A 27,777-nucleotide genomic window follows, 5' to 3' on the forward strand; every position below is an offset into this window, starting at 1 on the left:
CAAGTCTGGGACACCACCCAGTGTCTGAGGGCTGAGGCCACCTCGCTCCAACAGGCACCTACTCAGCGGAAAAGAGCCTGCCCGCCGGTAGGAGCCTCTGGATCTCGGTTACAAGTACAACTCTCGTTCCCACCTGGACACGGCAGGCTGGGCAGTATTTACTTCCAAACTTGTCTCTAGAAACCCCTCTTCCTCAGGCTGGTCAGGAAGACCTGGAAACGCAAACAGCACGGTGGGGAAGAAAGAGTGGAAGAGACGGGCCGTGTGGACGGACTCACTAGCTTGGGCGACTAGAAGGACGCAGATGCGGGGCTGGTCTGCACCTGTCTGTTGTCAGGTCAGGCTCCACACTCCCCCCAAACATGCTTAGGACGCACAGGGGTGGTGGCTACACGGCTGCAGCTGCTAATCTACCTCTGCGGCCAGGAGACTGAAAATGCTTGCTCTCAGACCAAAACCAAGAGGCTGCTCCAGAGCGTGGCTAAGGCACCATATACCAAGGGGCCCCCTGTACCTGAGGGACAACTCTAACCGGAGGCAAGCTTTCCTTCTGCCCAAGTCAGCTGTGTTAAGAGCTAAAGGACTGGAACCAGCCCTGGGAGCCGCAGGAGCTGCTATGTGCACGGGAAGGTCTGTCTGCTTTAGTGCCAAAGGCAGGAGGCTCACTTACACTTATAGAACTGCTGAGCTGTTTCACCTTCTGCTCTAACTGTTCTCGTTCCTGTTTTAAATCTGAACTCCATTTAAGTAACTTCTGTTTCTCTTCTTCTTTAGCTGAAAAAAAAAAAAAAGAACTGTTTTTAACAATACATTCTTCGAAAAGGCCAGTGTTCAGAATGTTTGCCAAAGAAGATATTCTCCCCAAAGTTCCCCGAGCCCCCAGCCAGTGCACAGGACTCCCCTTCCCCTGTCCATGCACAGACTTGCTAGGAAGATGGTCAGGGGCTTCAGCCTGGCTTCATATGAACAAGATCTACTTCTCATTCTTCCTCCCAAGAAAGTACTACACAATCTTCCACTTCAGTCACTAGAAGCTTTTCATTTTTAACGTTAAATTTCCTTTTTAAAACAAAGCAAATACTTCCAGTACTCTTTTTGTTTTTTTAAACAGAGAAGATGACAGAGCGCGTACGGGTAACTCTTTACCTGCTTTGTAGGCGATGTAGGAATGGACAATGGCTAAAGTTCCAGGCCACGGGATTGCTTCTTCCTTCTTCAGCATCTGGAAAGATGTTTAGAATTTTACCTTGAGGAGGAGGTAAACACACATCCCCTGTGTAATGACCAGCAAGGGTGTCTGCAGCTACGGGCAGATACAAATCCAGGCAGGATTATGAGGGCAGTGGTGCAAAATGCTGTTCTACAGTTTCTGGACTGTAAAGTTCCAGATACCAGCCCGAGAGAATGAGGTACAAAGCAGGGACAGCCAAGCTACTTGAGCCCTGAGTGAGAAAGAAGCTGGGCACTCCTATCTTTTCATTCGTGTCACAGGCTCCTGACGAGTCCCACAGGCAGAACCACCAGCATCAGCGGCAGGTCGGCACTGTGGCCACAGCCATGGGCAGCTTCGTCCCTGACCTGACACGGGCTGCCTGGCTCAGTTTTAGCTCCATGCCCCTGAAAGGCAGCCTGGCCAAGGAAATGCCGTCTCAGCTCTGATACCGCATATAATCCAGACCCCATGTGGCAAATGATCAGAGGGTCACAAAGCAGCAACTGGAAGAGGACAAGGAGAGAACTGTCCCTATCACTACATCAGGCGACAGCAGGAAGAGGACCAAGGTTAAAGGGGAAAAACCAGAATTCTCTCAGACCAGATTCCAAAGACCTGAGCAGCACCCCAATGTCTGCTGAGCTACTGACCTTATTTGTTTATACTTTGCCTACTTCTAAAAAAGCGACATGAGACCACCTATAATAACAACATTAGGATACATGGGTATGTGAGAAAAGGGAATCAGAAACGAAGTAGAGGAGGGACAGCTGGGGTCGCTAACCATACAGTCACGTGCCGTACGATGCTTTGATCAGTGACCGACCACATATACTACGTGGGCCCGTAAGATTATAATGGAGTTGCCGAAGCCGGTTTGGCTCAGTGGATAGAGCGTCGGCCTGCGGACTCAAGGGTCCCGGGTTCGATTCCGGTCAAGGGCATGTACCTGGGTTGCGGGCACATCCCCAGTGGGAAATGTGCAGGAGGCAGCTGATCGATGTTTCTCTCTCATCGATGTTTCTAACTCTCTATCTCTCTCCCTTCCTCTCTGTAAAAAATCAATAAAATATATATATATATAAAAAAAAAGATTATAATGGAGCCAAAAAACTCCTATGGCCTAGTGACATCACAGAACACGTGTTCGTGGTGCTGCTGGTGTAACAAACCCACTGCCCTGCCGTCACACACAGTGTCGCACACAGTTCTGCACAGTACATAGTACCTGATAATGGTAACAGACAACTATGCTACTGTTTACGTATCTGCTATACTATACTTTTTATTTCAGAGTATACAGTTCTATTGATTAAAAACAGGAAGTTCGTTGTAAAGCAATATTCTGTGCTACGTGGGCTACAGCCTCATACATCTCATGTGAACTGTGCCTCTCGATGGCGTCATTTTCTCTTGCGCTGACTTACTCTCGTGTTGTTTGTAACGAGACACAGAGGCCTGTAGCCCAGGTGTGCAGCAGGTTACCATCTAGGTGTGTAATGCGCTCTGTGATACTCTCGCAAGGACAGAATCATCTAATGACACGTTTTTCAGAATGTATCCCTGTCGTTAAGTAGCGCATGATTCTGTGCTTGCCTTTCAAGTCCATGGAATATTGATACCACTGTACAGTTAGTTCTCTGATCCTGATGACAACATAGGTTAAAAGTGAAGCTGTTATTTGAATGAAACAACCGACTGAATACTTTCATTTAAGGAAGTACTGGCCCGTGCCTCAGTGTTTAGAGCGCTGGCCTAGGCACTGACGGGTCGTAGGTTTGATTCCCTGTCAACAGCATGTACCTGGGTTGCGGTTTGCTCCTTACCCCTGGTTGGGGCGTGTGCAGGAGGCAACCAGTCAATGTGTCTCTCTCCCATCAATGTCTCTCTTGTCCTCCTCCTCCTCCTCCTCCTCCTCCTCCTCCTCCTCCTCCTTCTCTCCTTCCCTTCCACTCAAGCAATGGGAAAAATATCCTCAGGTGAGGATTAACAAAAACAAACAAAAAAGAATTTTATTTCCAATACAGAGTTTTAAAAACATATACTAGGTTTGTACTATTCTTAGAGAATGAGGCAGAAAATCTTACGGACTTTGAGGGTCAACGTAATAAGTCATTTCACATAAAGGGAAGCAATCAGGGTCTCTCCACCAGCACACCGAGTCACTGCCTCACGAGTATGACAGTGTCTCTGAGGGGAGGGAAGCTGGCAGGCGAGTGCTCTGCTGTGAACAGGGCTCACATGGCCTGAGAACTGGGAAGGGCAGAGACTGCCATCCCCAGATCAGAGGGGAAGGAAGACCTGACCATGTCATCTTGCTCCTCCCTGGTCCCGCCCTCTGTCTGACCACTGTCCCCCTACCTGGTCCTGACATCTGGGACAGATCCACATGCCCTTGGGAATCGTTTTCAGAGGAGGGTCTAAGCAGTCCAGATGATACACACGGGAACACGTGTCACACATCAGCAACTGACCACTTTTTCTGCAAACGCTGCAAAAATCCTCATGGATATCACCCTATGAAATTGAGAAGAGAGGTAAGAGAGAGGACAAAAAGGTAAAATGTGAATGTTAACATGCACATTCTGGATACGTATACATGTTTTAGGACAAGCAGCTGTGCCCCCTCTAACATGTTACAGGGGTATTCGCAAGCCCCCACCTGCCCCATTAGCTGAGGTTCCCTGGGCAGGGGCAGTACTCTTCGTTTTAAAGCAGACTTCATGGGAAAGCTGTCGTCGTCAAGGCCCATGGTCGGCAAACTGCGGCTTGTGAGGCACATTCGGCTCTTTGGCCCCTTCAGTGTGGCTCTTCCTAAGCCTTAGGAGTACCCTAATTAAGTTAATAACAATGCACCTACCTATATAGTTTAAGTTTAAAAAATTTGGCTCTCAAAAGAAATTTCAATGTTGTACTGTTGATATTTGGCTCTGTTGACTAATGAGTTTGCCGACCACAGGGACTCTAGGCCAAAATTAACTTCATGGGTGAGAGCTCAGCATTTGTTACATTTTGGTAGAGTCTAACCCACAAATGGGAAAGCATGAAGACACTGAAACCCATTCATCAACGTGTTCTGAGACCAAAGATATAAACATTCTCATTACTATCAGTTTTGGAGAAAACTTAGAAGGATTGGGAAAGACAACAGGTAAGAAATGGAATTTTACTAAACTCTGCTTGCTCAGGGAGAAAAGATAATGGTGAAAGTTCAAATGGGAAAAGAGTAAGTCAGGAGCCAATTAAACTGATTAAACCGAGCTTTCTAATATGAAGACTTTAAAAGCCAAAGTAACAGCTGACAATGTTCTCCCTTAAACCAGCATTTGGCATGTGCTGTTCAATGGCCCATTCTATTCTGGAGGCTGTATCCCCCGCTGTAAAACACTTGGCCAGGTGAGGCGAGAAGGGCCTCTGTGCGCTCTCCGCCCACCAGTGAGTTCTCAGGTAGGGCTGCTGAAGCTTCTGAGCAGAAGGCACCCTCAGAAAAAAGCCCATCTACTTAAAACGTGGAGAGGAGAGCACTGAGCAAGAAGTATGCAAGAGGCATTTTTCAGCAAGTGAATCCCTGACCCATCCTCTGAACAGGACTAATGCCGCTGAACGGATCCAGGGCAGGGAAGGCTGAGGGGGCGTTGGAGGGGCCAACAAAGGCAGTGCCCGGCCTGGGCCAGACCCTTTCCTGCCAATGTGTTTTTAGGTTCTAGACTATTTTGCCAAAAGGCTTAACTCAGAACTTGTGCACAGGAAGCAATGACTCAGAGAGCAGGTCTTCCTCCCATGATAGACCCTCCACCACTTGGGAAGGCCTTTCTCCCCAGGCCCGTGTTTCCTCTAGGAATGGAGACTTCCTATGTCATTCAGCAGGCTACCCAGCAGCTAGAAGATGCTGGAAAGTTGTACGATAATCAGTGTGGGTGGGTTTTAACCTTTCTGAGTAAGAAAATGTCACCTCTGGGCAATAGAAAAGATACCCAGTGCATGTGCAAAAACACTACATGAGAATGCCCAACAGTTCAACTTCCAGGCACCGGAAGAGGTAAGTTTCACTCCTCGATTACCGTGACTTGCTTTTCATTCTTAGAATCAGGCTGAGAGTGCTCTTCTCTAGAGGGTTAGTTTTTCTTAAAGCTCAGCCCCATGTTGTAAGTCTGCATCTTTATGAAGTTTATACAAATTTTAGGGTTTCAGAGAGTTTCTTCATGAACCATAGATAGAATTAGCAGTGATGAAGTATATTAGACAAAGTGCACATTTCATTCAGAGGTATTTGTTGGGTAAAGAGTTCTGCTCACTTTCCTTTTATCCTGAATAAGGAGAACATCAAGAAGTGGAAGGTGGAGAGTACATAAAATAAAACTTAACTAATTTATTTCAGTTGCTAAAGGAAAAAAACAACATTGTATCCTCTTTATATAGCTCATAGCAGTAGCTTGTAATCTTTTGGTGTCAGGACCCCATTACACTCTTTTTGTTGTTGTTGTTAACTCCTCACCCAAGGATATTTTTTCCATTGATTTTTAGAGAAAGTGGAAGGGAGGGAGTGCAGGGGGGGGGGGGGGGAGGGAGAGAGGGGGGGAGAGAGAGAGAGAGAGAGAGAGAGAGAGAGAGAGAGAGAGGGACAGAGACAGAGAGAGAGAGAGAGAGAGAGAGAGAGAGAGAGAGATATCAATGTGATAGAGACACATTGATTGGTTGCCTCCCGCACGCGCCTCAACTGGGGGCCAAGGATCCAACTTGCAACCCAGGTACATGTCTTTGGGAATCGAACCCACGATCCTTGGGTGAGTGGGCTGACACTCTAACCACTGAGACATATACTCTTAAAATTACTAAAGACCTCAAAGAGCTTTTGTTTATGGGAGTTAGATACATTGATATTTACTTAGAAGTTTTAAAACATTTTAAGTTTGAAATAATTATAGAATCCAGGAAGTTATAAAAATATGTATTGGAAAATTTGAACCCCAGTACACACAGGTGCACTGCCCATTAGCCATCAGAGTGATGATATCATCATGACATGTAATATCTGGGAAGCTCCCCTGTTCACTCTTGAGAGAATGAGAATGAAACCGGAAGAGAGTGTTTGAATATGATCATGAAAAGAGTTTTGATTTTATGGAACCCCCGAAAGAGTCTCAGGGACCCCCAGGCCATACTTGAGAACTACTACCCATAGAAATGAATATGAAATGGTAAGTCATGTATTTCATCCACACAGAACTGGTTCTCTGCTTCAACAGAAAGGCAGTCCAACGAGGTGCTGCACCAGGTCAGAAAGCTTAGGCTTTGGTGAAGGACCGAATTATTACCATAAACCAAATGGGATGTGGAAAGATGTCTGACCCACAATTCTTTTTTTTTTTTCCTTTTAAATATAGGTGTTTAATTATGAGAAATTACAATTAATGCATTGAGAAATCTTATCTCTTACCCTATTTCTAAAAACTGTATATTGAACTTATTTTTTATTTTTATTTTTTTTTAATTTAGTATTACAAAGGGTATTACATATGTGTCCATTTTATCCCCCCGCCCTAGACAGTCCCCTAGCCTCCCCTATCCTCCAGTGACTTATGTCCACTGGTTATGCTTATATGCATGCATACAAGTCCTTTAGTTGATCTCTTACCCCCCTACTTCCTGCCCCCCAACCCTCACCGGCCTTCCCGCTGCAGTTTGACAATCTGTTTGAGGCAGCTCTGCCTCTGTATCTATTATTGTTCAAAAGTTTATAATTGACCCACAATTCTTTGCTAGGGGCTGAGGCCATAGGTTTAAAAAAAAAAAAAAAAAAAAAAAAACCCTGGTTGTATCAATTGCAACTTCATCATTTGCTAAAAAAATTGTATAATTATGTCAACTCATCTTCCCTTCTCATAAAAGTGATGACAGTGGCAACAAGTTACATCCTGAGGATTAGCGCCCAGCCGTATCTTGTACCAAGTCCTTCTAGATGGTATTGATCTCCAGGAAATGCCTGCCTCTCAGCTGTTATTATTTAATTAATGTTGTTGGGGTTATGCCACCCAGAAGCTAATATACAGAGCCCTGTGTGTCGATTTTAATAACTGCCACTGTTGAGATATGTAAAAGTAGAAGTCAATTACATTATTTAGTGGTTTTAGAAAAGCTTCCTTTTATCTTTAGATTTCTAAGAAGAACAGTGTTTATATTTTAACACAAAACCTGGCAGAAGCTTTTAGTTTGTGATTAGAGCTGAGTGGATCCTTTCAAGAAAACCATTTTATAAACCCCCTCAGCCCAAAGTCACAAAAATAAAAACAACACTGTTTAAGGAAGAGACTCACATGCAGAACCACAGAACTCCTGGGGGACAGCCCCACCAAGAGCTGTCCAGCCCTGGGCAATGCTTTAACTTCAAAGAAGTTGAGACAATCTTCACTGCCACCAAACAAGGTGACCACAGGGATGCCTGGTGCCAGTTAACAGGAGAAGCAGAAACCTGAATCAATGACTCCTGCCAAAGGAAAGCTGGACAAAAGGCTGGTTCTGACAGCAAGGCTGGGTCTGAAGCCACCAGTTATGTTCACGGAAGGACGCCTGTCAGAGAACAGAACTCCTCCGTGACCTGGTCCTCGACAGGTGACACTCCCTTTGTCGTTTCTGGAAGTTTGACTCAGGATGTGCAGATGGTATTCTTTTGCTCTTTGGAGAGGGGCAGACTTTAGACTACTAAGAGCCTGTAATGCAAGGGATCTTTTACCTGAAGGTGGCCCTAAAGACAAGCTCTGTCATTCACGAGAGAGATGAGACATGCCAAACCTGCTTCTCCTGTCATGTCCAGGAAAGGGCAGCTCCAGCCTCCTAGCTGTTTGGGCCAAAAACTTTGGATTCACCTTTGACTGTTCTTTTTCTCATACCCCATTATCCAATTCTACTGGCTTTTCAAAAAGATGCAGACTCAATCACTTTTCTCTATCTCCATTTCTACCTATTATATTAGGCCAAGTTAGCATTGGCTCCTGATCAGACGACTGTAACAGCCTCCTCACTGATCTCCCTGCTCCCGTCCTATCCTCCCACAGTCTCGTCTCCATATTTTACACACATCGGTCCTTTTAAAATCCCAATCAATTTTGCAAACACCTCTGAATAATAACTGCAGGCAAGAACCAGCAAAAAAATGCTAAAACCACTGGGTAGCAGTTTCTGGGGAACTGGATATTTACAGACTCAAAGCTGAGGAAACAGGTGCCTGTACAGTGGAGACATTCGATGGGATCTATTTTAAGGATGACCGTTAACATCACCAACAAGGGGAGACTGAGGACTCATCACCGCTTACTTCATGTTCCTACAGAAATGCAGCCTCCAATGTGTTCTTGAGGAAACAATCGGGTCATCCAAATGGAGGGACACCCCACACAGCAACTGGCCTATCTTTCTAAACACATCAATGCCATGAAAGACAAAGAAAAGATGGGAAACTGGCCCAGAGTAAGGAGGCTAAAGAGACAAGAAATGCAAGAGTGATCTTGAATTGGATCCTGAAGAAGAAAAACGTAAATGCCACTAAGGCAATAATCGAGATAAATTGAGAAAGCTGCATATGAACTGTATATTGTATAATAACCTTTTATCAATATTAAATTTCCTCTATTTGATAACTGTATTGTGGCTATATCAGAGAATATCTTTATTCTTAGGAGATACAAACCAAAGCATTTGGAGTGAAGATTCATGATGCCTGCAATTTCTTAACTAGTTCAGAAAAAAAAAAAGTGTGGCCCTGGCAGAGTGACTCAGTTGGTTGGAATGTCATCACATACCCCAAAAGGTTGTGGGTTTGATTTCTGGTCAGAGCACATACCTAGGTCAGGGGATCAATCCTTTCTCGGGGCACTTATGGGAGGAACTGATCAAAGTTTCTCTCTCACCTCTCTTTCCCTCTCTAAATAAGCACATCCTTGGTTAAGGATGTTTAAAAAGTTTGTGTGTATGTATGTGTATATATTTATATATATGTGTGTGTGTGTATGTGCGTATGTATAAGTGTATGTATATGTGTGTGAAGGAGAGAGAAGCGTATGTGGCAAAATGATAACTGGTCAATCTAGGTGAAGGGTATACATCTATTCCTTGTACTGTTACTGTAACTTTTCTGTAGGTTTGGAATTTTCAAAATAAAAAGTCAAAAACCCTGCCACCTCTGGGGTCGCATCCCCACCACTCGCACCTGCTCACTGCCCAGCCGTCTTGGCCTCTTCTCTTCGTGCATGTACATTTCTACCTCAGGGCTTTTGCGTTGCTGTTCCCTCTTCACAGAGTGCTCTTCCCCACACCCTCTCAGCATCTTCATAAAAGAGCAACCTCCTGCCATAAGCCCTTATGCCCCTCACCTGTCCCACTTTTCCCACAGCCTGATCACTCCCTGGCACAGTCTATGTTCATCTGCTGATCACCTGCCTCCCACCGTGGAACATGAGCTCCGCGAGGGCAGGAAGCTGGTTTTGTTCCTGTTCTGTCCCGGCCTCAAGAACAGCGCCTGCTCAGGCGAGAAGCGCTCACTAAGTACTTGCTGAGTGAAGTCACTGCTTTGGAAATGCTCATTTAAAAATGTAGGGCACTGGTGACACTCCTGCAGTTTCTGGGTGAAGAACTACTGAGTATTTGACACTCTTTCTGGAACCTATTTTAACCAACTCTGCTGAATACAGCTGCTCTACGGCAAAGTTTCCACTTCTTGAATTCCACTTGAAGCAGGCAACAACTGCTAAGGGAACGTCCACCTTGCTCATTCCCCCACCTCCAGAACACTGATGATAGAAACCTGTACACCTTGCAGGGATGATGATAGAAACCTGTACACCTTGCAGGGACGTGAGCTGATTTCCCACCCCACACCTTCCTGAGAACTCCTTCACGGCACATCAGATGCAGCCTCCGGAAACTACTGAGCCTCCTGACATTTAGCATGAGTCCCAAGAACACAGCAGGACCTGGGCCTCAGCAGAGCTGCCTTCCCGGCATAGCGTCCTGTCGGGGTCCCTGCTTTCCCGGGTTAGTCAGGGTGATGCTGCTGGAGGAGACAACACAGACAATGTTTCCCCAGCGAGGCTCTCAAAGACAGGGAGCTTTTCCCACGTTACTTACGTCTGTGGAGGTGGGGCTGGGCAGGGACACAGGCTGAACAGGTGCAGGGAAAGTGAATGTGGTCTCTGTCTTTTCATTTTCAGGGGAGTCAGGATGACTGGATGGGGGGGATGTTGGGGTAAGGGCTCCAAACCCCATCACTGCATTGTATTTTGGAGGACGACCTATATGCCAAGAGAAGGGAACAAAAGGGGAAAAGGGGGGGGGGAGAAGAGAGGGGGAAAATGATCTTACATACCTTTGGCCAGTGTTCCTCATTGGCTAGCATGGAAAAGGAAGTGAGGTAGCAGACAGAAGGTTAATACAACAGTCCCAAAGACAAGAAGAGAAGCTAAGATTTAAATGTCATTAGAAACTGCCTGAATCTCAAAAGAAGGGAGGAGAAGAGAGGACCTGCAGAATGACAGAGACGCTGGGTCGTGTTAAAGGGCCTTGCCTTGGCAGGTAGCAGTGAGGCTCTTGGACTGTGACATTTGATTTCTCAGGCGAGAACCAAAGCTTACAGGGAGCCAAGGCCAGAAATATGAATCGACTTTACTTTCCCATTATCTTTTGCATATTGTTCTCTAATGTTTCTCTGCAACCATCATTCTTCCTATATTAATGATTCTCGCCTCCCACAAGTGGATTTATTTAGGATTTCTGCTTTTCCTTTTCTCACCTGCCTACATTTTGGTCATTTCACTGCCTATGAGGGTAGAGAAAGGTGAAGCAAGGAGACAAAATTCAAGTTAACTACTCTTCCCCCTTGCTGCTCCAGCTAGCGAGAGATATGTTCAAGGGGTAGCTGGAACCCAAGAGCTAAAAAGATGTCCTGAGTTTAAATATGAATTTAAGTAGGTCTGGACTCAAGTGTTCTCCCTAGTTGATCGAGAATTGTCTCCCCACTTTCCACCACATTCTGGTGACCCACAGGTCTCAGGGCTGGGCTGATCCAGTCTCAGGAAGGCCGTCATCAGCAACACTGCTGACTGAGAGGCCTGATATGAGTAGGAGCATCTGCATCACACCTCATGCTACAGAGGATCATAAATGGCCCATGTGGGTGTGGCAAGTCCAGGCCAACCACTCCTGCCTGACATGTCTAAGTCAGGGTCACACTCCGAAGCTGTGAGTGAACAAAGTGAATGCCTAGACCACCACAGGGAAAAAAGAGCCAGAGAGGTGCACAACTGCCTCCGAGCACTGGTAATGGCAGGCAGATCATGACTTTGCCAACAGTTACAATTTATATCAAAACCACGCACAGGAATTCTGATTCTGTCAGACATACACAAACATTACTTATGTGTGTTAGACTGGGGATGTCTGCAGTACAAAGACAGGTCATACTGGTGTGTCTTCCTGGGGAATTAGTGCTGCGGGGAGAAGTGGAAGATGAATGCTCTTTGTTTACCCACAGAAGGCATATCCTAGGCTTGTAGATGCAGGCTTTCATCCTCTGACCTTGGCAAGAGATGCCAAGGTCTTTCTGGCTCATTTAGCCCCTTTTCTTTTAGCAGAACCAGCCCACCAGCAGGCCAATTAACTGTGGCTTCTGGCTGGGGGCTCCTTTCTGAGAACTGTGTAAGGGGTCACTAAAAATTGCTAAAAACAAAAAATAATCCATGACACTGATTATTGTGGCCCAGGAACGAGTATGAAGTAATGGCTTCGGGTTTCTCAACTACATATTTTGACCACTTGAAGGACGGGGCGGGTGCAGCATGAGAACCGGTCACTCAGGGTGGGTATGCTCTCTCTGCGGGCGGAGGCGGCCGTGGTGTGGCTGCAGCCTCCCTAAGGCAGACAAAGGGTCGGGATGACCTCCTAGGCTCCCAGCAGCTGAGGCTGTGTGTGCAGACGCGAACATTAGTATGCTCCTCCACTCGCTGCAACCTCTCTAGCCTGGACTGTAATTCAGGGACACATTATCATGCAGAGAAAGGGACCTTGGGATGTATTACTGACATCAAAGAACAATTTCAGAACCTTGTTTATGAGCTCCAACTCTGAGCTATTAAGCCCTATTTAGACCCGCACAGTGAGACTGCTGCTGCTGTCCTCTCGGCCCTAAGAGGAGGTGCAGCCCTGCCCTGGGGAGGTCTAAAACACGGAGGAAGCTCTTTAAGAACTCCTGCTTTCGAAAGCCTGCTTGGCAGTGACCTTTCTTCTCACAGATTCTAAGTGTTCAGTGTGGCTACTTCTCTCTTTCCTGGAAAGCCTGCAGCACACGGAAACTTAAGTGATGCTCCGGTTTCTCCTGCAGAGGGATGACTCGGGCACGACTAAGAGCACCTTGGCAACAGCGGGCTCGGTGCTGCTCGTGACGCTAACATGCTTTTTTTGCACGGTGCTCTGGTCACTGTGCTGTATTCAGGGACAGCCCGGTGGGCCGGGGGCAGAAATGCTGCAGGAAGCCATTCCCCTGAGGCAGCTTTGCTGGAATCCCAGGAAAGGCCGCTTTCGACTCAGTATACACAACTCTAATAGGAAATCTCTCTCTCTTTTCCCCCCTTCTCAGAGAATAACAACAACAAAACTATTTTCTAGGGGAAAGGGAAGAAACACAACACAGAAAGCAAAGGCAAGAGGCAAGGGAGAGATATAAAAGGTACTCACCTCTCTTCCGGGTCCCAGGGTGCATTGTACTGTTCAGGTAGGTGACTGCACTCTTCTTACGCTTTGAGGGTTGAAGAAGGAAATGTGATGGTTGAATAGCATGGTTACTACTAATACTGGCAAAAGCTAAAGACCAAGCACAGTATGCCTGTCAACATGCCAACTAGTTAGTGCCAGTCACCGAAGGTATCAGTGCTAACGTATTTTATTACATATATTCCAGGGAGGTCTCCCTCTGCTCTAGGTGACAGTTGTGTTGAAGCCAGGGTGAGTTAAATTTTTAAGGAAGGTTTGTATCTGTTCAAATGTAAGCAAAAACTAAGGGGAAAGCAATGAATAATAAAAATGAAATAATGGGATCAGCCAGAGAAAAATCATCACTTTACAAAGCTGGGCAAGTACAACCAGGTTTCCAATGGGAGGTGCTGAATAAGTCGTAAGTGAAGTGAATGGTGAGGGAAGGGCCAGCGCTGGCCAGGAGTACCTCTGGCTCAAAGACCGCTCCACTGTACACTGGGTTTGCTGTTGTTCTTCTTTTTCGCTCTTGCCTCTTACTTTGGATTTCTTGGGAAAGCAAAAGGTTTAAATTAGAAGAGAGGTATCGGGAACCTCAACAACGTAACTTCATTATTTTAACTATTGGTTTTCCCAGACAAATTAGAGATGGGGCCAGCCTCTTGTTTCACTGCAGCCTCAGCAGAGGCAAGCACACCGCTGGGAGCACACACGCAGGACGTCTACTCTCACCTCTCGGGAAGCAAGGCCACGCTGTCCCCTGGGAGGCTCTCTGTGACCGCATGCTTAATGGTAGACAACGCTTCTGAACAAGCTGTCCTGGTTTATTTTTAGATCACCGTGACATAGGTGTGGGTGAACTTTACCCACAGACCTAGATTGAGCAACCATAGTTCACCATTCTTCAGTTAAGTAACCAACACAGGTGTAGCTTTGCAACTGTCCTTAAGATTCTAATAACCAAGAGGACTGAAAAATACAGTCAGGGGGGCATGTGCTACTCCACGCTGTCTGGGGGAGAAAGTTCCCTAAGTGAGCGGAAGTCACCTGAATCCAGGCAACTGGGTGGTCTGCCCAGGACAGCAGTGTGACACAAAGTGAAAGGAAGGGGAGGGCTGAACATTCGCCAATTTTACTCTAAAAGGAAACAAAGTCCACACTGACTACATGATGCTCTATTTGTTTTCAGCTTTCTATTCTAGCAATAAAACACCACTTTCAAGAACTAAGCTCTGGGCCAGAAGCAAGGCAACATTATGAATATCCTCTCTTACCTTCTAGATGGTCATGTGTTACCAATCCTAGAGACACCATGAAGGCAAGTTTCTGTGCCAGAGAAACAAAAGATGAATATGCTTCAGTTTGGGTTCTCACAAAGCCAATCACATGTTCCCAACTAGAATTCTAGAGAAAGGCAGCCCAACGGGCTGGTGGCCTGAAGGAGGCCAGGTTCAGGTGAAAAAGAGTGGGGCATCCTCCACTCCTAACAGCTATGAAGCCACTCCACCGCTTCCTGTCTCACAGGGACCAAAAAGAGAAGGACAAGGGTCTACATCTTCTACTTCTTCAATGGCAGGAATCAGCATTTTGAGTGGCCCAATATTTTTTCTTTCATAAGAAAAAATCATTTTAGAGCTCTGGCCAGCGAGGTTTAGTTGGTTACATGTCATCCCGTGCACTGAGAGGTTGCCGGTTCAACTCCCAGTCAAGGCACATGCCCGGGTTGTATGCTTGATCCCTGGTAGGGGGGTGTCCAGGAGGCAGCCAATCAATCAGTGTTTCATTTTCACAGCGATGTTTCTCTCTCTCCCTCTCCCTTCCTCTCTCTCTAAAAAAATCAATAAAAATATTTTTTAAAATCCTCTTAGAGAGAAGAGGATTTCATATTCGAAAAACGTGCAGAGCCTCCTATAAAACAAGCTAAAAATTCTAAGTAGTTTACTTGTCATGACTAGGCCTTTACTTGTCATGTCAAGTCAGGGTTTCTTACACTTTTGCTACCACTGACTGGACAACGCTAACTCAAAGCTAAATGAGTTTCAGGAATGATAGCAGGTGTTCTGCTTAACACTATGATTTTTCATTCAAACATGGGCCTAAAAACATGGAGCGATTTTTCTCTGACTAGATTGATTAGGACACTGCACCTTACAGCTGACACGTCAGATGCTTAAAGTGGGAGAAAGCAACAAATTGATGCCTACTTTGCTCTTTGGTTGCATGAGGTCTGGAAAGTATGTCTCCATTTTCCACTGTACTACTGCATGTGGGCGCTATACATGCCAAAGAGTGCATCATCAATTGTTGTTTTTTTTTTTGCCGGTGAATAAAGAATATCATTCATTGCTAGGAGACATACTCTTATAGAATTATTTATACCACAGTTCAGTCTTAAAAAACCCTGACATTTCATCCTCAACATTAAATATCATGGTATTTTGGCCAGATGTGACAGGTTCAGGCTACCCAAGATAGCGTTTTATGAAAATACAGTCATTGAGGCAGGCACTGGAGAACAGAAATGCCCTTTACTATTATCTCAGAATCTTGAAGAAATGTTTTTATTTCTTATTCCAAAGTTAGGTGGGCACCTCTCCCTCCAACAGCCAGAGTTCTTTGGCAGGAAAAGCAGTCTTGGACTCGCTGCCCATTTCCCACATTGTATATTGAAACGGCATACATGTTATGGCTGCCAAAAATAACTACATTCCTAATTCCCACTATTCCTTCAAAACGTAATCAAGATTAGAAGGCTGTCTAGCGACTGCTCTCTGTTAAAGCAGTGTGAGGACTGACATTCAGATGCACTTTCTTCTAATCCCGTGACTGCACCCTTCTTGGTCGCTCACGTCCAAAACATCTCTGCCAGTCTAGACTGACAGTTCATGAAAGAATTATTAAATTTAAAAAATCCTCTCCTGTGGAACAGATTTTCAGTGATAAACAAAACAAAAAGTTGTCAAGAACTTTTGTCTCATCTATGTATCACACATGTGCCAAGAACCAACTGCCTCTTTATGGCAGTAATTCTGCCCAACCAGAAGGTAAAATACCTGCTGCTACCTATGATGGCAGGTACCTGCTTGCCTACACCATGCACTGACATAAGATATTCTTTAATTTCTCTTGATAAGGAAATTCTGCTAACAGCTTACTCTTTTTTTTTTCTCTCCAATTATTATACTTTTTAAATTTTATGGATGCTTTTACAAGTTTCTCAGCAATTTGGTTCAAGTTTTGGTTCCTCCTTTAAGATACATTAAAAATTAATCCATTTCATATCAGAAAAAATTATCATTTATACTTGTTTTAGAAAAACCTTACTGGCTTAATAAATCATAGTTCTGTTTTTCTTAATGACATGCAGCTTTGATGGCTTCATGCCACTATCTGACAGGGTTTCATTACAGAGAATGCACTGAGGACAGAAGAAAACCACCAGTCTAATAAAATCCAACTTTCAGATATTCATCATCAGATCACCGGTCCAATTTTTATTTTATAGCTGCTTATGCTAAATCATCAAACTTAAAAATTCTCTTGTCTAAGGACATATGAATTCACATTCTATGTTTGTACCAGAGTCTTGTTTGCTATTTAAGTTTAGAATTCTATCCTAAGTTGTGGTACAGATGTTACTCTTTTCATCCCTACTTCTATGCTTCGATGAACTACTTTTCAGCTACTGGTTCACCTGGGATTTGGAAATCTAGTGCAATACACCAGTAACAACAAAAAGCAAATGTGACAACTGTAATCGATAACGTAAATAGACCTTAGCTGAGTGAACAGAACAGCTTATAAATGTTGGCTGAGACAAATAAACATAGTGATTATTAGGAGTGCAATAGGAGAGCTGGTAAAATGATCCCCAATCTTACATTTCAAATTTGTGATATGTGTACAAAATGCCGGTATGCCAGCTCATGGACACTCAAGGCCATACTCTTTATCTGCCCTAGGCCAACCTAACTTGGAAGTAACATTACTGAATAGTGAGAAAGCAAAAGAAAAGCCAAAGTGCTCAGGAGCAAGTGTCCCTGCTGGTGTGTGAGAATAAGCCAGTCTCCTAGACTGAGCCACGCCTGTGGAGAGCTGGACCTACCTGAGGGTTCTCCTCCCGTTTTGGTTTGGGTGCAGCAGGTGGAGTGATGGTGTGGCTCTCTGTTTGTTTCTCATCTGCTTCTGTGTGAGATTTAATTGTCTAGGAGAAGAAAATTAAATGAGAATTCAGAATTTACTTTGTATTAAAGAATGAAAACAAACACAGTTTGACTGCAGTCAACAAGAAAGGAAAGAAAAACATTTTCAATCTGGAAACAGTAATAAAGGAGGTAATATAGATTTCATTTTGGAAGAAATGTAAAATGTAAGGCCCAGTTGAAATGGTTAAATTGTATAACTAGAGTAAATATGAATCTATAAATACAACCGTTTAAATTATACAAAAAGAAAAAGCCGCCCTAACCAGTTTGGCTCAGTGGATAGAGAGTCGGACTGTGGACTGAAGGGTCCCAGGTTTGAATCTGGTCAAGGGCTTGTACCTTGGTTGCGGGCACATCCCCAGTAGGGGGTGTGCAGGAGGCAGCTGATCGATGTTTCTAACTATCCCTCTCCCTTCCTCACTGTAAAAAATCAAAATATATTTAAAAAAAGAAAAAGAAAAAGCCAAGGCTTAATTCCTATGTATAAAAATAAAATATAGGCAGCTCTCTCTGATTTTAATGCATTTTAGAATGTAGGGGCAGTTTCCCAAAAGCAAGCACACTCTTGTTACATATGGGTCAAGCTCTAATCCACAGCATGCTTAAGATCTGAGTGATGTAAAAAAAACCTCTTACATGTACACGCTGCTATTTCAGAACATTTCTAATTACAATCCAAGAGAGGCTGCAGAAGTACCCTCACTTGGGATGTTTAAAACCCGTCTGCATCACCCATTAGGGAGATGCAATTGCCAAGGAAAGGTCATCTCACAAGAGGCTGACATCCTGATTACTGGCAACCTCATTTTCCAAAGGCATCCATTCACACAAAAGAAACACCAGCAGCATTATCATCTTCAGACACAGATGGCAGCTAGCAAATTGGTAGACGGGGCTTGCGTTACTATTCTTACCATGACCCAATGGCTAATTCACTTTATGAAGCCCTCTATAAACCCTGAAATAATGCTAGAACAGTGGGTGAAACACTAAACACACACCTAATTTACTTTTTCAAAATTAAAAAAGCAGATGCCAATGGTCTTTTTATATGGCAACAATAAGTAATTAAATAAGTGAGAATGAAACTGATTATTGATGAGCGGGAGCCAAATGAAAGACTTCAGTCCTACAGGCATAACATCAGAAGTTCTCAAAAACCATTATGCTGTAAAACATTCTACACAATCAGAAAGGTCTTTCGCGTTCTTTCCTGGCTACTTTCATATCTTCCTTGTTTCTCATATTACTTTGAGAAAGTGTAAGCATCTGTTTCTGGGTACAAATACTGCCTTGTCTTTTTTTTTTTTTTTTTTTTTTTTTTTTTTTACCAGTGTCTTGTCCTATTTCCTCCTCTTCTACACGCTTCTTGAGAGCAGGGATTGTTCAACACACTTTTGCACGCTTTGTGCCTAGTACAGTGCCCCACGTAGAGCAGGTGCACTGTAAAGAGACGCTGATCTCCTGTGGGGAACATGACCCCCAGGAGAGCCACTTGTGCCTCCTCTCTCTCATACCACTCACTTTGAACCAAAAAGGACACACTAACTCCACAAAACAAACCACCAAACACACCTACAAGGGAACACATGGGAAAGCAGTTTATAATGACATTTTAAAGGTCTTGGGTACCCGGAGCTCTCTTAATGTGGAAGGACAGAGGTCTGAGAGAGGAGGGAGACAAGAAGGTCAACTGGAAGGGTTGCTGCTCCACTTGAGACTGTGAAGTTCCTGAGGTCTCTCACTCCCATCTCTAAGGCTGCAAAAGCATGGAGTGGTAATGACTCCAGGGGAGGACAAACCAATTCCTCTCCACCAAGGAATTATCCAGGGTCCAAGTTCTCTCTCTCACACTGTAGAGTACAAGTATCTCAGAACTGGATAAAAAACACAAAGAGCATCCTTGCTGAGCTTGTTAACCAGTAAGACTGCTATGCCAGGTATCCTACTAAACAGCAATGAACTGGAGTCCTCTATTAGGTCAACAAGAAGGTAAACCACTGAATTTACCACTAGGAAAGAATGTTTAAAAAAAGAATTCATGGATACCTTTCTATGATATTAAAATTAAAATTAAAATCTCTATCAATGTGTAAGGCCAGAAACGAAAAGACATTCAAGCTCTAATAAGAAAAAGAGCAAGTTACAAAATAATATATAATGACTTTTTTTTTTTTTGCTTTTACAATATTAGTATACACACAGAAAGTATGTGGAGGAATGTAACCTATACTGTTAATAGCAACTTTGGGGAGGGGTAAATTATGGGCAAATTTTACTCTCTTCATAAATTATGGGGGATGCACTTGCTACAACATATATTTTAGTAATGTCTGAATTTTTCTTTTACAATGAATATGTATTATCTTTGTAACTAGAAAAAAAAGAAGTGTAAAAATAAAACTGAAAAAATTCTTGTCTCCTAAAAATTTCTTTATGAAAAAAGAGGTCAAAGAGAAATCATATTTAGCAATCTAAAATAGTGTTTTGAAACCACACCCTTTATAATTCTAAGGGTCCTCAGAGGTACTCTGAGAGCCATCCCTGTACACAAGGCCAGATGACTGTCAAATATGCCTCTGCCCAGACTCCTAAGCTGAGCATTCTACATTCAAGATTTTAATGCTGAAGTTCCGCTGATAATAAGTTTGAAAACTTCTGACCTAAAATATGTGCAAGTAATTTATTTCTGAATGTTCCTCAAAGCATTTCCTGGGGTTTGAGTAGGCTACCAAGGAATAGAGGTATGTTCTTTCTTGTGTTGTCTGAGCACAAGATTTTGGTACCCAGCCTCTTACGTCTGCTGCAGTGATAAGCTGCCTGGGTAGGAAGATGGGCTCTCCATGCGCACGGTTCCTGTTCAAGAAGGCAAGGCAACAGGAAGCCTTCTCAGCCCCGCCATCTGGTCGGCCTCTCTGAACCACAGTCAGCCCCCCAGACGCACAAGCTTCAGGATCACCAGAGACTATTTTCATGTGAATGAGAACTCAAGCCTGAGCAATTAGATGACTTTTTAAATCAACTTCTGAAAGAGGATGCTTTTCTTTGCAAAATTCTTCTTTATCATCACTGGTTTTTCTTTAAATAGAATATATGGTGACTGCCTATAAATAAATCTGTTTTCTTGTTTTTAAAAGTCTTTCTGTCATAGAGTCCTTAGTATTTTTGAAGGTTACCTGTATTTCTCTAGCCTCATGTTTTTAAGAGAACATCTGTTTTTAGAAATATAAATTAAAGGCTAAAATATCTGAACTAAAATCCTTTCGAGTTAAAAGAATACCTTTTAGAAAATGCAATTTTTTTCATTTGACTCTTCATTATCTGTAATAACCAGGAGAAAACTTTGAAATTTATTCTTTCTGACATTCATAGTCCCATCTTCATCTGGATTCTTATTGGGCCAAAACTAATATGGGATTTTCTGTTTACTATCTCCTCTGTGCCTCCTGACTTGACAGTAGCAGAACCCATCTGTGAATTTTTGCTTCACAACCAGCAGGGGGAGCTCATTCACACAGAACTATGAATCCATCTATAAGGGTATAATGGAAAAAGCAATCCAACTTTCTTCAGTAAGAATGGCCCTTTTGCATTTTAAATAAATTATCACATGATAAGCAACAGGTCACTGACAATGGTACTGAGGTAAAGAGCCCTTGAGAAGATGTATTTAGAGATAACCTAGCTTCAATGGCAAGGCTAATGCCCAAAGCAGGTGCATACTCTTGCCTGTACCTGTTTTTCAAGGCTTGGCTTGCTAAGCTGTACAGTTTGAGGTCCAGCCAGTCTGGTCCCTGGAGTAGCTATCACAATGCTGGTGAGCTGGGCCATGGGGAACGTTTTGGCTATGGTTGCAGTCTGCCCATTGACGACACGGACGGGGTGGATGGAATTCTGGGAGGTAGGGAGGGTTGTGGGGGTAAACTTGGTCAGCATAACAGGCCTCTGGATAAGTTGAGGAGCTGCAAGCATAGGAGGAGGTGCTGGGGCAATAGGAATGTTATTCTGGGCCACAGGCTTGGGTCGAACCTATGGGGAAAGAGAGAACAATTACCATGTTACTTACAGAAGCTTCCTATAAGTCTTAAGTAATTATCAGATCGTCCACACTATATATGTGAAATGTTATTTAGTACAAATATTAATGTTCACTTTGGTTGTATTATTTCTATAGAACTCAGGATACATAATCTTATAAAATACTCATCAGCTCTTTAGAGGGTCCAAATGCTACCCTCGAACACAGTTCTTCTGATTCTAAACCTAGCTCCTTCTTTTATATATGCCGTCTCTTCAGGCTGAGGTCAAATGCCCAATCCAGAGGCTGGTCTCACCCAGAACTTGTGCCCAGAGTATGGTAATAATGCTGCCAATGGCCTTAATTCACATTCTAAATTTCTTCCTATCCACACTTCAGTTCACCCCCATCTCTGACCCTCTAACTCCCCATCTTGGCCACCCCTTCTCTCAGTCTCCTTTGTGGGCTTCCTCTTCCTCTGTCTAATACTAAATGTAAGTGTATTTTGGGATTTTGTCCTGGAACCTTTCTTCCCAGTGTCCTCACTCCTCCTGGGAGCTCTCATCCACCCTGGGGCTTCAGATACCATCAATGTACTGAAGACGTCCGCACTTGTATCTTAGAACCAGACATTTCCTAAATTTCAGAATCATATTCAACTGCCTGCTAGACATCTCTACTTGGAAATCTCACAAGAAGTTCAAAATCAACGTATCTAAAACTCATTAATTTCTTCCTTCAACCTTCTCTTCCTCTTATAATCATCACCTCAGTAAATTTTCATTTCTTTCCTAAATAAACTTCAGAACAATTCTTGATGTTTCCTCCTCCATCTCAACTTCCTAAATCCTTCTCAAATATGTCCTACTTTCTCTTCTCACTGCCACTACTTTTCCCTATGTTTGGCTTACTTAAACAGTGGCAGAAATTTAATTAAAAACATGGGACAGCCTTGCCTGGGTTCAAATCCTGGTTCTACCACTTGCTAGCTGTATAACCTTAGGCAACATACCTAATCTTCCTAAGCCAGTATTTTTCAAACTTTCTAAACTGTGACCTTATGGGCAAAATCCTTTCCTCTTATGTATTAGAGTTCGACCTTTAGGTAACTCTCCAGTTCTGTTTTCCTGAAAACCCAATAGAGATAAGAATATCAACTATGTTACCAGGCAGCATTGCTTATGGTGAAAATGACCCCTTATTGCTAAATCGAAACTTAATGGCGAGATTTATAAATACTTGGGACACCATATTTTGGGTTTCCCAAAGTGGGGTCATGCTTATAACTGGGCATGTCCGTTGCAGGGACCTTGAAAACCATGCCTATGGAATTGTTATAAGATACACTGGCTTCTGTGAGGCATCAGGTTTCTATGGCGGAGTGGCTCTCCCACTGCCCTGATTTCCCCGCCCCTGAGCAGGTGTGGAGACTGCATATGGGCTACTGTAGGGACGCGCATTCAAGAAAAATGTCTGATGCTGAGAAAGAGCTGGTTTCTGTCCTGCATCGTTCTAAGTAGACTGCTGCCAAGTGTGGCCCCTGGCGAGTCTGAATGTTCAGCTTAATTTAAGGTGACCCTGTGGTAGGTGCTGTAGTCATATAGTAGGAAATACATTTCACACTGTAACCAGTATACACACATAGACATATATCTCTGTCTCTAAAAATAAAAACTTCATGAAATAATCCTTATGGGCTATGTACTCTAGTATTTTCTATTGTGTTTTGTTCATTTTATTTAAAAACTGCATATAATCCACTAAATTGACTTCACAGCCAACTAATGAGGCATAATCCACCATTTAAAAAACATGGACTAAGCCTTAGAGTCCTCACCTAAAAAAGAGCAACACCTACTTCCATATGGTTGCTGTGAGGATTAAAATAGATAACCCACGTACAGTGCTACAGTCAGTGGCAGGTAGCAATATTCTCTATTGTTGACAGTATTCTAACTGTTCTTCCTTCTGCAGGCTTGACCACCTCTAATCTATTCTCCACACAGTGGCAAGGAGGAATTTTCTAAAACAAAAATCTGATCATGCCAAGTACCTGTCTGAAAGTGCTTTCATGGCTCCCCGCTGTTCCTGGGATAAGGCCCAAATTCTGACACAGCCTGTATTGCTCCCCAGGCTCTGGCCCAATGGGCTTCTCCAGCCCTACTGCTTACTCTAGCCTGAGGCCCACTGTCTCAGCCACACCGAACTGCATCTGGTTCCTAAAGCTTCCATACATTTCTCCAACCCAGACTTGCGCATATGTTCTGCTCTTAGCCTGGAGCATTTTTATTCTTCCCCCAAAACTTTGTCAGGTTGACTTTATTAGGACTTCAGGTTTCAGATAGAATGTCAACTCTTCAAGGCAACGTTCTGTAATATTCTTAAGAAGGAATTGGGTATCCCTCCATAACAGACAGTATAACTGCCCATAATGTGTCTGAAGCTCTCTGAGGGCAGGGAACTGGCTGTCTTGAAAACTGGCATATCCATAGTGTTGACTGGTAGTGCCTTTTTTGAAACACAAGGTATTTATTAAGAATTTATCTGATAGCCTGGCTGGTGTGGTTCAGCGGTTGAGCATCAACTCAGGAACCAGGAAGTCGCGATTGGATTTCCAGTCAGGGCACATGCCCGGGTTGGGGGCTTGATCCCCAGTGGGGGGCATGCAGGAGGCAGCTGATAACTGATTTTCTCCCATCATTGATACTTCTACCCCTCTCTTCCTCTCCCTGAAATCAATTAAAAAGAAAACAGTTTTATAAAAAGAATTTATCTGATAAATGATTAAAATCATATAGGCAGTTCAGAAATCACCTATGGCAACTGACCACAAAACTCCTTTCTCTTCTCTCTTTGCCTGAAACCTGGGGCCTCAGATAGGAATTCCCAACCTTTCCATCAGGCAAATCAACTCCCCCCAAGACCCAGTTGGGGCAATCCCGACACTCTGCCATGAGAATGGTGAGTTCAGCCCAATTGCTAGGAATGCTCTCAAGAGAAGATGGGCAAGCTCTGTAGACCTGAAGTCTAAATTCTCATAAGCACGGCTTTGTGTTTAAGTGTGGTGTTCAGTGCTATCACTTTCCAGAGTAGAACTGAATGGTTTTTACTAGTTAGTTTGGCTGTGGTTTCCTTCCCTGCTCTCTTTGGCAAATAGGGAGGGAAAGTGGTATTTATACTCCTTCCCCACTGGCAGGTAGGTCTTGGCTAACTTCTTCCAGTAAGTTAACATTGTAAGGTTTAAAATAGTGTTGTCTTGATTAAATTTAGGAAAATTTCCTTTCCTTACATCCCCCTGCTACTGTCATTGGTCACTGTTAAGAAACTGCAATGATAAAAGAAGCTTCGTCACGATATAGAAATCAGCAGCTGGAATCTTTAGCTAAGAGGGATCTGTCTACAGTTGATCTGACAAGAGCATTACAGGCCCTCAAGGATTTCTGTCCACCTAACCCTTATTGGCTTGTCAGTGGTTCACTCACCTGTGGAAGAAAGTTTGGACGTGGAGTGAGTCTAGGAGGAGGGATAAACTGTGGTACTTTGATGGGCTGAGGAGGTGTTGCCTGAACCTGCTAAAAAATGAGAAAGATAAGTAAATCAGAGGGGACAATAAATGTTCCATATCAAAGCATCACTGTTCTCTGCATCAGACAATATTTTCTATGTGCTTTCACTATAGAATTAACCACCTGAATGAACACTCTCCCACTTGCATGCTTTACCCCACAGAGTGAACTAATCACATTTGTTCCCTCACATACCTAATATGGAACATGCAGGCTCAGCAAGCTTAGGCAATTTCCTTTGACACTCAAGAACTTTTGCACTTAAGTATTTTAAAAGTCAAGACTGGATCCAAAGTAAAATCAAACTTGCCTCCTGGCCAAATGGGCCCTTTCCTAACATAGAGCTTTGTCTAACGGAGAATGCCTTTATTCCCATAGAGAAGTTTCTCACTTCAGCACCTGGCTGAGTTATCTGGCTGCTTCTCTAAAGATTCCTGGGTTTAAGTGGAGAAGCTTCCTGTCATTGCTCTAGTTTCACTCATCACTGGTCATCATTCAAAAGCCACCACGAACTCTTAGCTGCCATTTCAGGAGCAAACTTTTAAACCACAATTTGGATATCCTTCCCCAAGATTCTGAGAACATCAGTTTCCAAATGGTTTATCCTAGAAATCTCATGAACAATTTTGTCCAGTACTTCGTGGGTGATAATTTCAAGGTATAGTGAACTGTAAGAATCCAGCAGGGAGTTTCCCAAAATCAGTAATATGGCACCAGAGTCTCAGCACTCAAGTTTCACAGGCAGGGCCGTGGACAGGAGGGAGAGGAACACGCAAAGGGGTGCATGCCTCTGTGAAGGGTGTTTTCCCCTCAAGTCAAGCCAGACTTTGATCTCAAATTATGCACTGAATGGGTTTTGGTCTTTGGTGTCAAGATACCTCTATAGTTACTTTTGAATAGACAGTGGGAAAGCCATATTCCCTAGTCAGCCCCAAAGGGTAGAGTGATGGAGATGAAAAAATCCAGCAGGAGCATAAAATGGATATATTCTATAAATGCATATTCCTCTCATGTGGGCACACATGAGTAGCAGCTGTTGGCTTACCAGAGTGACTGTGTTTTTTGCCACAATTTGGACAGCCTCTGCCCCAGGCCCAGTGACCTTACTAGACGTCTGGAGGTTGACTGGTGTGTTCTGCACATCAGTGCTGAGCACAGCCTTCTGACTGTTGATGGCGGTCACCATAGCAATGGTAGGTCTCTGGCCCACAACAGAGGCAGGCATGGTTGCAGTTGCTGCTTTCAAGACGAGAGGTAGTGTCTTTGTGGTAATCATAGAAGCTGTAGTTACAGTCTTCTAGGAGACACGGAGAAGAGATATTAGGACACTGAACTGTGATCCTATTAAACAATATCCTGCTAACCCCCAGCAGAAAACAAAGCAATTAATTCTCATAATCAATCAAGTTCCTCAGTATAACATTTCTTTTGTGTACACAGAGCACACGGTTACTACAGAGAAAGATGATTTCTAGTTTGCCAGCGTTCTCAAATTTAGTGTTAAGCTCATAGTAATAACTGCAACTAATATGGGCACAAGGTTTTCAATAACGAGTGGGGTGGGTTTACAGATACAGAATATGAGTGTATCTTTTGGCTTTTCTAATTCTTAGCTTGCTCTCAATTAATTTAAATTTTGTAGAAGTTTCCAATCAATGAGGAACACACTATCACTATCCTTAATTGCTACAATCTCATCAATAGGAAGAAAGCCATCATATGATTCTGATTATCTGCCATCTGTGACAAAAGGCAGGGATAAAAGGACAGTATCTCTCCCTTTTCTTTTTTTTTTTTTGAGTGTCACCCTGGAGAGGTGGAAGGGAACCTCATATGAGGATTAGTGTAATTGTTGCCTCAAAGGCAGTAAATCCCAAGCACCAGATAATAAAACCAACTAGTATAGTAAATACCAGCTCTTGATACCAAAGGGATCTGTGTCACTACCTATAATCTTTTCTGTGGAGAACTGCTGCAGAAGTGGCCAAGATCCAGTGAAATGTGACAAGGTGGAAACAAGCACCTGAGTTTCAAAAAGCCTCGTAGATGAGAGGACGGATGGAGGTGAGAGGGCTTGACTGGTGTTCCATGACAGCTACTGCAGCTGTGAGGCTGTGTTCTTCTATGCTTCCCACAGGAGTAAAGGAGCCAGGCACCCGGCACACACATCCATCTAAGTGCTACCAGTCAGTCACTCAAGGTACAGACATCTCAGGAACATGAAGTTTTTCTGGTCCAACTTGTTGGTTCTGACTTTGATACTACCCCACCTTTTTCTTCTTTACACTTGCACTGTCCAATTTGGTAGCTAACTAGCCACATATGGCTGTTTAAATTAAATCCATTAAAACAAAATAAAGTTAAAACTTCAGTTCATCAGTCACCTAGCCCATTTCAAGTGTTGAGCAGCCATAGGTGGCCTGTGACTACCAAACGGGGTGGTGGCCATTTCCGCCCGTGCGGACAGTTCTGTTGGACAACGTTGCTCAGTGAGAAGGACTCCACTCTCCCTGAATCAGATCTGGACAAATTCCCTTGTGAATTTCTATTTCAGTGTCTATGTAACTACTTGTGTATTAAGTTGCTTGGTTACAGGCAATTCTTTATTTCCATTTTCTGCCTTAAACACATATACACATATATGTATGACCTAATCTTTTAACATCTTTTTTTTCCTTTTAACCAAAAATGTAATGATCTGGCCTGATCTATCCCATCATAGCCTAATCAGCAATCCTGATTAATCCTTGTCATAAAAATCACCCAAATCTCTGTTTCTCTTCTCTGAGTCAACAACACAGGAGTGGCTTATTCCGCTTGCCACTGCCTCCTCAAATGCGAAATGTGAAATGAGAGTGAAAGGGGAATACTCAGATATATATATTTAAATATATTTTATTGATTTTTTACAGAGAGGAAGGGAGAGGGATAAAGAGAAACATCGGTCAGCTGCCTCCTGCACACCCCCTACTTGGGATGTGCCCGCAACCAACGTACATGCCTTTGCCGGAATCGAACCCGGGACCCTTGAGTCTGCAG

The 27,777-nt window shown here is 43.6% G+C and overlaps 1 protein-coding gene across 4 annotated transcripts in view; it reads right to left on the reverse strand.

Annotated features, from left to right (window-relative positions):
* Positions 1 to 27,777, reverse strand: part of PHF21A (PHD finger protein 21A) — a 165,927-nt gene that overhangs the window by 2,540 nt on the left and 135,610 nt on the right. The window contains exons 7-17 of one of the 4 annotated variants that reach the window (XM_081099680.1): positions 25,784 to 26,032; positions 24,655 to 24,744; positions 20,890 to 21,183; positions 17,055 to 17,153; positions 14,224 to 14,275; positions 13,419 to 13,498; positions 12,935 to 12,995; positions 10,572 to 10,594; positions 3,575 to 3,730; positions 1,147 to 1,222; positions 671 to 774 (exon numbers count right to left, since the gene is read on the reverse strand). In XM_081099680.1, coding sequence (XP_080955806.1) covers positions 671 to 774; positions 1,147 to 1,222; positions 3,575 to 3,730; positions 10,572 to 10,594; positions 12,935 to 12,995; positions 13,419 to 13,498; positions 14,224 to 14,275; positions 17,055 to 17,153; positions 20,890 to 21,183; positions 24,655 to 24,744; positions 25,784 to 26,032 — 1,284 coding nt within the window. Of the gene's footprint in view, positions 1 to 670; positions 775 to 1,146; positions 1,223 to 3,574; positions 3,731 to 10,333; positions 10,498 to 10,571; positions 10,595 to 12,934; positions 12,996 to 13,418; positions 13,499 to 14,223; positions 14,276 to 17,054; positions 17,154 to 20,889; positions 21,184 to 24,654; positions 24,745 to 25,783; positions 26,036 to 27,777 lie in introns of all 4 variants that reach the window. The other 3 variants (XM_081099679.1, XM_081099678.1, XM_081099681.1) reach the window with 3 other exon arrangements.

Source organism: Myotis nattereri (assembly GCF_964212035.1).
Source record: "Myotis nattereri genome assembly, chromosome: 9".
NCBI lineage: Eukaryota > Metazoa > Chordata > Mammalia > Chiroptera > Vespertilionidae > Myotis > Myotis nattereri.